This window comes from Astyanax mexicanus, chromosome 15 (genome assembly GCF_023375975.1).
Source record: "Astyanax mexicanus isolate ESR-SI-001 chromosome 15, AstMex3_surface, whole genome shotgun sequence".
Taxonomy (NCBI): domain Eukaryota; kingdom Metazoa; phylum Chordata; class Actinopteri; order Characiformes; family Acestrorhamphidae; genus Astyanax; species Astyanax mexicanus.
The window spans coordinates 34,967,177-34,980,183 of NC_064422.1; the positions used below are offsets into that span (position 1 = coordinate 34,967,177).

The following is a 13,007-nucleotide window of genomic DNA, read 5'->3' on the forward strand; positions in this document are numbered from 1 at the left end:
GTTATTTCAAGATAGATTACTTGCTCATTAGTCGATAATTAGCGAGTAATCCAGTTTGGTGGTGCCATAGGTGATGCCATAGGACAATGTCTTGTTGATGGATCTAATATGTATTTGATGACTGAATGTTATTTTGGTCTTCAGTTATGAATCTCAAAACACTGGGTGCTTTATGCAGGTCCTTAGTGACATTGAAATGTGTTTAAAAATCAGATTGCCCATATTAAAAAAAAGTCTGTGTCGATATATACTGATATCTGCTAATTGTCCAGCCCTATTCACACAATATGTTTTTAAACTTGTATTTTTTACTGCATTTTAAAGAAGAATTATGCATTGAATACAAAAAAACAAGATAAATCAGCAAAGTCACTCATGTAGAGGGCATGAACTGCACTGTGGAAGATACACTATAAATAGTTATGTGCTTCAGGGTGAGCATGATTTCCTGCAGTGTAGTGATGAGTAGTGGTGTGCTGTGTTGTTGCTACTGACTGCAGGCATGCAGAGCTGGAACGAAGAGCTAGGGAGAGAGAAGCTGCTCTGGGGGCCATGAAGGAGGCCCATTGCTGTGACCTGCGGGAGGAGAAGAAAAAGGCCACAGAGTTACAGACCCGGCTGGAAAGACTGTACTTGGAGCAGGAGAGCCGAGAAAAGGGCCATGAAAACGACCTCCAACACAGAGATCAGCAGATACAAGAGTGAGACATAGCTGCACATGCACACATTGAAGTGACTTGCTCCTTGAAAAAACAACATACATTTTAAATTTCACATAAGCTTATTGATGATCCAAAGCCGGTTCATTCACAATGTATAGATATTATATGATACAAATAGTCCTGGGGCAGGATTCACAATATCTTTGCAAAGATAAAAAATAAAGAGAAGAATTATAAGATAAATAGTATACTTGCCATGTTATGCTATAGTCCTTGCAAATGCCAATAAATGGCCATTATAAACAATGATAATAGTATATATTTATGAGACAATACATTATTCAGTAACGAATAATTCATCACTGATCTAGAGAAAAGATGATTTGGACACTTTGTGAACACAATGATAGATAGAATTCCTACTGGTGTGTCTGTTTATGGTTGTTTGCATGCTGCATTAAGCACTAATATATCCTGCCATGTAGGATTTCATGCACATGCTGTTCTTTTGACTCATTTGGTCATGCTGATGTCTTGAAAAGGCTGAAAAAATGCTTCCCACTGGCAGTCCGACAGGCATGATCAGATGGTGTGGGAGTAACTGCTATGCTAACAGGCACTTGCTGTTCTCTGAGAGTGTAGATAAATTGACAGGAAGTGTGTGGGCATCTTTGACAACAGCTAATCAAACATGATTCATCATTTAACAGTTAAAAGTTATTTTTAATTTTTACTATTTTAGTAGATACACCCATAGTTCTTTTGTTATTCACAATTGTCCACCATCATTGTGCAGCAGGTGAACATGAGTTACACTTGCCTAATTATCATTCAGAGAATCTCTTGTTGACCGAAAGGCTCCGCACACAGCTGGAGAAGACGCAGGCTGGCTGGGATGCTTACATCACGCAGGTCTCCAAAGAGACGGTTGCCAAGGACACAGAGCTGCTGTCTGCGGGGGAGAGAGAGGCTAAAGTGAGAGCAGAGCTACAGAAGTGTAAAGAGGATGTGGAGAGGTGAGTGTCCACAGGGGACCCAGACCTATTCATAAGTATGATGAGTAACATAGTTGATATTGGTTTAAATTACGTTGTTAAGTTATTGTATTTTAATGTTGTAGTTTTTTTTTTATAAACAAGGTTCATCAAGGATTATCTAATGAAGCTTCAGTTTAGTAGGCACATAAGACAACATTTTTAAATCTGCTCATATATTGTCTGTGACAAAAGTAGATCCCTACTCCCTCATTAAAGCTAATGTAAGTTTTGGGATTTTGGGCCCTCTTTGATGAGAATGGGTAATTGCACAGAGCATGCGGAAGAGTAATTTTAAACTGGGTGGGTGTGATGCGGTATCCTTTTAGAGCGGATGAATCTGATTCCAGGTTATGTTCAGTCAGAGAGAGAGAGCACGCTAACTCAGAAACTTTACTTCAAATACACACTTTGTTTTTACTATGAGTGAATGAGCTACTGAGCTCTGAGTTTTCCCTTCTGAAGTCTCCATTGCTCCACCAGCCACTCGCATTCAGTAAAACTGAGCCGAATCCTTTTTCAGAGGCTCCTGCAAAACTCGACCCGACACTCCAGTTTTAGGAATGAATATATCAGGCTTAGCAGGGATGGTCATTCCAGCACACTGGCACCATTAAACACAATATTTTATACCTTCTCCATTTAGTTTAGAAACAAAATAATACAGCCTGCCACTTTAAAATTTAGCTATATAGGAAGAAACTGAAACACAAGTGAAATTGTACACCATTTATTATTAACATGCATCATTACCTGCCGCATAAACACACACACATGAATTGCCATATGTAATGCTCCTTACAAACAAAAAGTTAAATTACAGTTACATAAAGCACTGTGCTGTTTATGCAATAAATAATTATTGACTACTATGTTGTTTAGAAATAGAAGTCTTCCAATAATAAAGCACATATATAGACAATTTACAGTGTCCAGAAGCTTGTAACTATTACTGGCTTATATAAGCAAACACCGTCAGCTCCAGTTTGTTTAAATGTATGTTACATGGCAACTAGACATTGAGCTCATGTAATTAGATACGCTGTTTATTATAAATTACCAGTGCATTTTGGGAGTTTACAGTGTCTTCAAAAAATCCATGTGTGAGTTCCACTTTGTGATTCAGAGTATCAAAGAAAAAAGTGACCAACATACTCAATGGTACCCTGAAAAGTAATTAGGAATCCATTTTATTAGGTGTCTGGCGCTCAAGGTGACCAGAGACAAAGGCTCCTGAATTTAAAGCTGGTTAGAGAAAGAACACCTAACAACAGATAGTGCTAAACCTTGTCTGCAACCAAAGATACATACAATGAGCACACAAACATTTGGACAGGACCTTGAAGTAATTGAAGAGTAATTGAAGAAGGTCATCTGAACTGATGAGTGCTGTGAGCTTTTATATCACTTGGTTGGTTGGGTACTCGTGCACTGTTTACCAATGAGATGAACTAGATCCATGCCAGAACAAGCACAGGTCTAGCACACAAAGAAAAGGACAGAAATTCTAATTCTAATTCAAATCTAATGCTAATTTGCCCCATAACTCAGGAAATCACTGTAGGTGTTGTCGAGTGAGCTCTCTTTGTGACAACCATAACAATTTTAGACATTAGACAGGTGGATTTTTTTTGTTCGGCTCATTGGTGTACAATATCGTAGGAAGATAAAGAACAATATAAATGGTTCTTTGCCTGCTTAATTGTTTTTTTATGTAATGTCAGACAGAATTCTAATCTTTATAGTGAAATAAACAGAGCTGTATTTTGTCTATACTGAAGACTAAGAATTAGAACAATAATGTTTTTAATGTTAATAATAATATAAGAAGAAGAAGGAGAAGAAGAAGAAAATGAATCTCTGCATGCACATTATCAGATTGTTTTGTATCCATAGTTTAGTTGTATGTGATTTGAAAGACCATGCCTAATTCCATTCAGCCATTTTCAACCCGGTACTGAATTTTAATAAACCTGGTGTCCTTTGAGCAGATATAAGCAGCAGTTGGCCAGTGGCATTCAGAGAGAGCAAGCTCTGGAGAAGAAGCGTGTGCAGCTGGAGCTGGATTGGGAGCGGAGGTGTGAGGAAGTACGTGCTGAACACTACCTTAAGAGCGAGGAGCTTATCCAGGGTCTGACCCAGGCTAGAGATCAGGTGAGCTAACGGGAAATTTCATAAAGTAAAATAAATGTAAAGTAAAGTTAGCCAAATCAGTCAAGCTATTCAGTTTTAATGTGGACAGAGTAACAGTGACATTGATGATAATTGAATCCTTCTGAGGGCCTCAGGAGCCTGAAAAAGATCAAGAGCAATAAGTTAACCCATGACTGATCCATAGAGTTATGTTGTATGTGATTGTAAACTAGATTATGTGCCTTCAGGTAACCGCTGAACTGAGGGAGAAGGAGCGAGAGCTGCTAGAGACTGTGACTTTGCTGAAAAGTGTCACCATAGAGCGAGACAAGGCATTATCTATGGTCAAGATTTCTCCAAGCACAGTTTCTCAGGTGAGAAAACAAATATGCTATACAACAATATTGTAGAATATGTGAACATGACCTCTGATCTCAATATTGTCTATTGTGTTTACTTAGTGAGGAGATCTCTTTACTGTAAATGTGCTGGTGTGTTCATTTAGTTTAAAAACAGCTTTTCTTTCATGTATTATTTATTATTTCGATTTCTGCACATGCTTAATAACTACAATTGAATTGCTCTGTAAAATTGAAAGGGTGTAATTGCATTACTATACTTTTATGTATGTCATGAAACTGGCAATAATAGCATTTGTTGCAATAACGTTTGGTACAATATATAACTCAAACTAAAACAGCAATTGTGACAGGCCTTGATAAGGATAAGTAAGGTTTAAGCATGTTATTGCTGCCAACTGTTATTGTAAAATAAAACACAATCTTAATGTCTAAATATTTATGGGCACCTCTACTAATGAATGCATTTTTTTTTTACTTTATGTTGCACCTATTGCTAAAACAGGTGTTGGTTAGTCCCTGTAGATAAGTATTTCCAATACAATGAAACTCTTTGGAGCAGTCAAACTTGAATCTGTTGCCACTCTGAGCAATGCCAGACGTGATCCCAATACCCCAGTTTTATCTCTGTAGTGTACTTCTTATTATAACTTATTATTTTAGCAATAGATTTAGTTTGTTTTATGGAGTGCTAATAGAGATATGCAACCCTGACTACAGGAAGGTGTGCTACTATAGCTATTCTAAGTGTTGCCATCACATTTAGCAGAGGTCAGAGTCGAGCTTGACCGTTATCATATCTCCTCCCTCAGCTGCTTTATAGGTCATTTATCATGCAATGTTTTAAGGGCCTTTAAATAGCATGTCAGCAAGGGATGCTTTGACACTAACAGAATGTTACTCTGAAAGTTCACACTGCCTCTTGTGAATGTGTTTAAGGAAAGGTTGTATCTGAAAACACAACTGTGCCGTTCATTTCAAACAGCTGAGTGTGACAGGCTGCACCTGTGCCTCAGCCACGTTTTGTCACACGTTAACTGTCCAAACTTACAGTTTAGCATTTCTCTCGTGTGACCCGGTCTTGACCTGAATGTGATCCTGCGATTCGTGTCTCCCACCCTGAAAAGTACTCCACTGCACTCACCCACCCCAGCTGAGAGACCATAATAGAGTCTAGGAAGATGAACTGCTCTTTCTGACAGGGGAAAAACAAAGCATGTCTGCATTTCCAATGGTTATTAAACCCATTATCTCTATTGTTACATACTAGCCGAGCTTTTGAAAGGTTATTAAGATCCCTTTTACGGTGAGGCTGTTTTACCATTCTGGCTGACTCTCAGCAGTTTGCTGGGATTATCTCTTAGTATGCATTGCTAGTTCCAAGTTTAAAGTTTTAAAGTTAATTTGACACACACATAGCCAGACATGGTACAACTAGCAGTGAAATGCTTTGACAGCTGCTCACATGAAACAGTAAGAGAAAGATTATATATATATATATATATATATATATATATATATTGTAGCGGCTCAGTGGTTTAATACCTGGTGCTAATTGAGATGTTGAAATATTTTTTAATTGGGCGCCAGTTATTAAATTAATTTAATTAGATTAATTAATTAATTAATTAATCAAATTAATTAATAACACAAGACATCTCAGGGTGTGGTTTCTACAGGTGACAGAAATTTTCATAACCAAGTTATCCAGAAAAACACACTGAAATGACAGGTTTTGTAAAATAAAAGTATTTATTAAATCACACAGATATGAGTAAATAATTCATTAAAAAGTCATAAATGTAGCCATTAGATATCAAATCATAGTGTAGAATGATAAATGAGAAATAAACAACAAACACGTTATAATGCTGATATGAAAGGAATAAAGATTAATATAACTATTAAGTGAGTATTTCTAAATAAGGGTCTAAGGCATTTTAAGTCTACGAAACCAATTCTTATTTCCAACCAAGCCACTCAAAATGAGTCATCTATACTAAAGACGCTCTATTAAAGACCCGACCCAGACCATGACCAACAGAACACCATCTGCCGAAAGATTAAACCCAGCTCTGCCTTACTCTGAGTTGTTGAAGTGGGCCTTGGTGACGTCCGCCTGGGTTGGTCGTCTGATGCTTCACCCCGAAAAAGGATCACGTGAGCCTGTCTGCAGGGTGGGTGGACTTCCTGTGTCAGCACGGAGCCCCATTAGAACCCACAGGGAAATCACTTCGCTCTCAGGTGGCTTGCTGGTGGCCTCCGGACCGCAGATTTCTGGGTTGGATCTGGCGGATCTCTTTTTCAGCTGTACTTTAGCTAAACTTAGATGGAATAATGCTTGGCTTCGTAGATTGTAAAATAACCTTAGATATTTTAACTAGGATAGCTAATATTAATATACTTGAAGATTAAATGCACTAGTCTAAGAAAACTAACTTAAGATGACTAAACTAACAGTCTATCCTTCCTCCATCTCTGGGCTCCCTAACCTCTCTCCTCTAACTGTTTTCCTCAACTCATCTTCTCCAACTCCTTCTCCCACTCCTTCTCTAACTGCTTCTCCTCCAACTGCTCTGACCTGAACTCCCAAAACTCAACTGGCAACTCTAAACTGCAACTGAACTGTGTCTGCCCAGTTTAAACTATTAGTCTCTGTGGCCTGTTTGGCCCCTGAGCTATGATTGGCCCTGTGGCCCAAATGTCTGTGTTTTGATTGGTCTAGGAGCAATTTCAAACTCTGGCAGGGAAGATCTTATTCACAAAGGGCCATAAAAACCCCCCCTCGCTCACATGGTCAGCATGCTTCAGCATTTTTCTAATAGATCAAACCAAAAGAAAACTCAATTAAACAGTGGATCAAAATACATTTTTCAGCATATCAGTTTGTGATGATAAATTCAGGAAACACAATCTTACAATTGAATCACAATAAATGTAATATATATATATTTTGCCCACAAACATGTAATATTCAAAATAATCTTAGAAATACAACGATGGATGGTACTCTGTCAGAAAGAGATCAAGAGTCATGTTATTATTTAAACCCAATTAAATCACTTAAAAGATAATACATGGTTAAACCACTGATAACCAAATAAAGCTAAATTATCAAATGCTAATTAAACCTTGTTGATTCAGACTTGAATGTGTAGGAGAATTTAATCAGGACACATCCAAACACATATACCATATACCAGACACATATACCATTATCTAGTAAACATTCTATAAAACACCTTTTTTATATAGTCAATATATATGTATTTTAAGCAAAATCTTCTCAGTGAGAAATTCCTCTTCTCTGCTGAGTGTAGATAAGCGGTTGGCATCGGAATTTACGATGGTGGGGGAAGGAGCTCTTCCTGCACCCCACAGAATTTGAGCCTGCAATGTTGAAAATGGAATCCCAAGCTTAGAACATTTCTCTTAATTTCATTAATCTTATTTCTAAGTGATTGCAGAAATAACTAGGCACAAACCCCTAAATTGGTACAACATTTGGTGAATTAACAATTTCCAAGGCATTAATTAAGTTTTGACACTCTCTTAAGTCCCGTAGTCCCGTCCTTGTCCTGGTGATTGTGCTGTTGGCAAAACCACAATTGTGCACAGTTCCAGATGTTTAAACATTAACGGTCCTAAATCCAGATTTACGACTGACAGCGTCTGAAGGAATGTCAAAAAAGAATTTAAAAATGTTTACCCTGACTTGCATTTAGGGTTCTCGAGCGAGGCTGAGTGAAGAAATAGTCAGGAAATGTCATTTTGAAATTTAAGGCTGTTTGAAAAAGATAACTCCAAGGCTTTTAGAGTGTTCTGGGGGTTGAAGTTCCTTATAGACCATAAAGTGGGGGTAGTATGTGTGTGTGTGTATGTGTGTGTGTGTGTGTGTGTCCAAGCGATGCAGGAATCCTCTGTTTAATCCACTACATTCCCCCCCCATCGATCGATGGGCCACTGGACGTTGGGTCATCGGTCGATGTCAACGTGGATTTCTGTAGACAGAGCATGTTAGGGTACATCTTTCATGCAATTGGTGTCCTGTTGGTCATGCTTTCTTAAGACAATCTACTACAAGGTCGCTGACAGAGTTTTTGGTCTAATGGATATACAATTTCTCTGATGATCAGTTTTTTTTTTTTTTGTTGTAGCTATTGGCTTTTGGTTCTGAATAGAATAGTTAATTTAATGTGATAGTGTGGCAACAAGCATATGAAAGGGTCACAAATAGTTTGCTAGCTATTTGTTCCTTTATAACTTTATCAAGACAACCTACCCATAAGGTATGCTTCAATAATTAGCCACTACTTAGTCAACAATTGAGAACAATATAGCGGAGCAAACGTAGTCAGAAGGGAAACAAAATATGTTTTGGGCACCTGAAGAGAAGAGAAAAGAAAAAAAAAAAATTGGCACCCCCCCTTCTCCATGTATTTATTATACTGCTATGCTAATGGTTTGAAATGGTGATTCAAACACTAGGTTTAACAAAATATCCAATTTGTTGTGAGTTATGCTACTTGGATAGGTGAGTTCCAGACAGTGAATGTGTGGTACGTTCTCAATTTAACAATTGCGTCAGGTCAGAATATGGTGGACAATGAACACTCAGTGTGTCTAGGTATTTAGCCCAGTATTATGATTTAACCTAGGGCATTATTGGTCCCGACTTGTCCCATGGGGCTTTTGCATAGTTTAATTGGGTTACAGTGAACTTGTTTGAGAATCAGTTTAATAAAACACTGACGATGCGGGATTTGGTTCCAGATTCGAGGCAGTTTGTCTGCCTCTGCATGAGGACCAAACCAATGAGACCTGAGCTCGCAAATTGTTTTGCCAGTGCTGTGCTGGGACCTCACCAGTAGCTTTTCAGCAGTGTAGCACAATGGTTGGTATCCAAGCGTGCTTTTTCCCAGTTTTGGGTGTTTCCGCAGTTCACCGCTAGAACGGTGAGATATACCAACACCTGAGAAAGTGTGGTTCAGCGAAAAAGTTGTGGCCTGAACCATTTCAATAGGGTCTGGGGGACGTCCCCCCCATCTGGCAAATGCACCTGCCACAGTGATGAGATGTTTGTTCCTTCGAACAAATTTCATGAGTCTTTCAACCCAATCCATTTGTGGAATTGGCCATACACCACACAGATCTTCTGAAGATTGGGGCTGAAAACACACTAGCCTTTTTCCAACAAGTGGCAGATATGTCAATTGTGGGAATGCTCGGTGTGTTTTCCCCATCATTTTGTGGTCCACCCATGGGTGATCGAGGGCCTGGGCTAGGCTCTCCCCCCCATGGCTCTGAGGCACCACGAATGAAGATGAAGCGTGTGTATCTGGGGCATAAACAAACAGGCCCTTGAGCATCCTGAAAGACGCACAGTAAGTGGCAAGTGGATCAAGGTGAAATGCCAGTGTTCTGAAAGAAGTGTTGTCACATGCACCAATTGTCATGTTAACTTTCCATTTGATCTGAGCATTCCGAAAAGCACATCCATCTGTGTAGATGGTGGGAATGTTTTTACATTCATAAGAATCCAAAGGACTGTGTTTGTCTGGAACCACTGGTGCAGGAACAAGAAGAGAACAATCCTTTTGGTGCACGAACAGAGGATCACAGTTAGTCCGTGGCAAGGAACCTGCAGGTGTTCTGTGAACAGCTGACTTGTCAGCCCATGGAACAAAGATTTCACCGTTGACCGTTGTGTTAAGAGTGGATGACTTTCCAGCTTTTGGGTTGTACTCATCTACAGCCGTAGAGGGAGTCAATGCCCATGAACAGGTGTTTTGTTTTAGAATCATGGTAGGGGATTCTGAGGATGGTGGTTTCAGAACCCTGACAGTGAGCTTCTCATTGATTCCCGTGGAATTTGAAGGTTCAATGAGCTTGTGTGGCTCAATGTTGCTAGCAACATGATAGCATTGAACTCTATCCTGTGCCTTAGGACAGGGCAGGGGTTCGCAAACCTGTGCCCAGATTCTACGATGCTGAAAGTCAATCAATGGTTTGAACCGGTCAAGGAGGTCTTTGCCAAAGAGCAATGGGACGTTCTCCAATGGAGAAATGTGAATTGGATGGGTGAGGCTCATTGGACCGATGGCAACGTGCACCAGGGCTGCAGAATGCAGAGTGATACCAGTGTGCGAATATGGTTGAAGGTGAAGAGCACACTTTTTCAGAGGTATCTCTTTGTTGTTTCGGCGGGCTGTCGCCCTCACCTGGTCAAAAAGTGAATTTGACATTAAAGAAATGTCTGACCCCGTGTCCAAAAGAGCTTCATACCCGAACACATCTTCCAGCCAGGTGGCTAGGTAGAATTTTGGTGTTGAACCTTTCTCGGTTAAGAAACCCAAGAATTGTTTAGGTGGTGGATCCTCCAGGCTGAGGAAAGAAGCTTCCTCAGTGTGGTTGTTTTCAGCGTCTGGCTGTACAACCAAGGCTGCATTGGGGTGGATGGATTTCGCACCCCCCCAAGCAGGTTGATCTGGAGCTTGGACAATTGGCAAGAATTCAGATTCAGCATTGTCCTGCTTGCGTATTTCGTTACGAAATTGTCTGAGCAGACTGCCGTCTTTAGTGCTCAGGTTAGTTGGATATGTCTCATGCTTGTGCCCTTTAGGTGGACACCAACGTTTGTGGTGCTTTGGGCTCTTTCTCCTGAGCGGAGATTGAAGTTTGCTGGAGCTCTGTGCTCGAGCGTGGTGCTGTGAGTGTTTGCCATTCCAACTGCGTTTTATCCTACCTTTCCTTCGATAGGAGGGCTTTTGGTCACTTTGCTCGGCCCAATGTAGGGACGAGCGACGCCAAGAGTGGAACACTCTCTGGTTTTTGTGGTTTAACTGGGTCTTAGGTGGCATTGGAGCCTTGTGTGCCCCTTTTTGCTTGACGTGGGAGGACTGCTCATTAATTATCAGGACGTCATTTGACTCTGATTTTTTATTAATGTTTTGTTGGACCTTAGCAAATCCTCTGAGAGCCAAATCACGCAGCTGCCGGCTTGTTAGCGTACGAGGGCAGGCTGCGACTCCAAAAGAGTGACTGGTGGAGGGATGGAGGTTTCTCACGAACAATGTTTTGAAAACTTCCTCTTCCTCCATTCCAGGCTCATTTCTATAGCCGAAATAAGCTAGCCTGAGGCGGTGATAGTACTGTAGGGGTGTTTCCTGGCGGCTCTGCTTAATTGCAAGAGCTGCAGCAAGGCCGGTTTGAACAAGGTGGTTGGAGAACTCATTCTCCAAAGCCTTGCAAAGAGCAGGATAATCTCTCTTAACCTGGGGTGGTTGGCGCTCAATGAAACGTCCAACTTCCCGACTAGAGGACACCTTAATGAGGTAGATTTTATCATTTACCGTGGCCTTGGGGAAACGGCGTAAGAAGAAGTCAATGTCGCGAAGATACTGGTGGACATCATTAGAACCGTCCGGTTCTGGTTCAAAGCGTGGGATGTTACGCGCAATTTTGTCCAAATCTCTATCAGAGGGTGCTTGAGGTTGCACAGAGGTCCCATGTGGCTGGGAACGCTGAGTGAACCTTGGTTCTACTGGCGCTTCAGCACCTTTAAGGGAGACTAGAGGGAATGTATTTGTGGATGGTTGTTGCTTAGGATCCGGAACCCCAGGGGTTCCTGATTTACCAGCTGGATTGATGGGGGAGTCTCCCTCCATCCTCAGCTCAAATGTTAACTCTGTTTGGTCTCGAGTTAATTTGACTACATTGTTAGCATGTGCTAATTCAGTTTGTAGCTCAACCTGTCTTGCAATAGCATGTTTTAGTTTTTCCTGTGACTGAGCTGCAAGTTGGGTAGCTATGTTGGCTTCCTTTTGAAGCAGCTGCACTTCGGTTTTGAGGTCTCTTTGGTTCATTTCAGACTGTACAGTTTTGTTCTCTAGGTCTGCAACTCTATCATTTAAAGTCACAATCTCTGCTTGGAGATTTTGAATGGTTTTGGAGGAAGCAGCAAGTTGATCCTGTGACAACAGCAGTTGTTTCCACAGTATTAGGGAAATCGGATCCACTTGTTGCTTGCCCTCAAGGATTTTAGATACACACTCATTGAGGCTTTTGGCAATTAGTGCATGGAGACCCCCACTGTCCATTTGTTGGACTGGGACGGTAAGTCCTGGGGGTAAACCAGCTGTAAGCTCTAAAAGAGCTTTTTCGGTGGCACACATTTTGATTTACGTAAAGCACGTGGAATCAAACAATTTTGATGACAAACAAGTTTATTTTATGTTCGAGTCAATTAGCATTGTGCCTTTTCTAAGAAGAAAATCTGTTAAAAGTGGGCGACCTAAGGTTACAATTAGTAGATTAATTTTAAAAGAATAGTTAGATTTGTTGTCAGTGATGCTAGTGAACAGTTTAATAACTGTAGGGCACTATACACAATGTCTAAATCTAAATATGGGTATATTTATTAACTATGTACAGGATGGGAGAATTTAACTATGTATTAAGCACAGGTGTGCTGGGTATATGGTTGAGTAACTGATAACTGGATAGGTTTTTTTTTTTTTTTTTTTTTTTTTTAATGGTTAATTAATTAATTAATTTCAATCAGTTATTAATAATTGATCTTAATCGATCAATAATTAAGCTTAATTTATTTGAAGATGGTTGAATTAAATTGAAAATAATTAATTAACAAAAATTTAATTAACTTTACTTAATCAAATTGATTAAAATGACCAGTTAATTATTTTATGTTGTGATTAGTTACTCAATGGAGATAGCTATTTAGCTTGGTTCAATGTAACATAAAGAGTAATGTTTGAGAGAGCAGACCTGAAACTTAAATTTAACTATTTAATATTAAC

At 39.9% G+C, this 13,007-nt stretch overlaps 1 protein-coding gene across 3 annotated transcripts in view; it reads left to right on the top strand.

Annotated features, from left to right (window-relative positions):
• The window catches only part of ccdc57 (coiled-coil domain containing 57), a 55,661-nt gene that overhangs the window by 28,721 nt on the left and 13,933 nt on the right, over positions 1 to 13,007 (top strand). For all 3 annotated transcript variants that reach the window (XM_049464919.1, XM_049464918.1, XM_049464917.1), the window contains 4 exons: positions 501 to 701; positions 1,520 to 1,678; positions 3,688 to 3,850; positions 4,078 to 4,198. In XM_049464919.1, the coding sequence (XP_049320876.1) occupies positions 501 to 701; positions 1,520 to 1,678; positions 3,688 to 3,850; positions 4,078 to 4,198 (644 nt within the window). The remainder of the gene's footprint in view (positions 1 to 500; positions 702 to 1,519; positions 1,679 to 3,687; positions 3,851 to 4,077; positions 4,199 to 13,007) is intronic.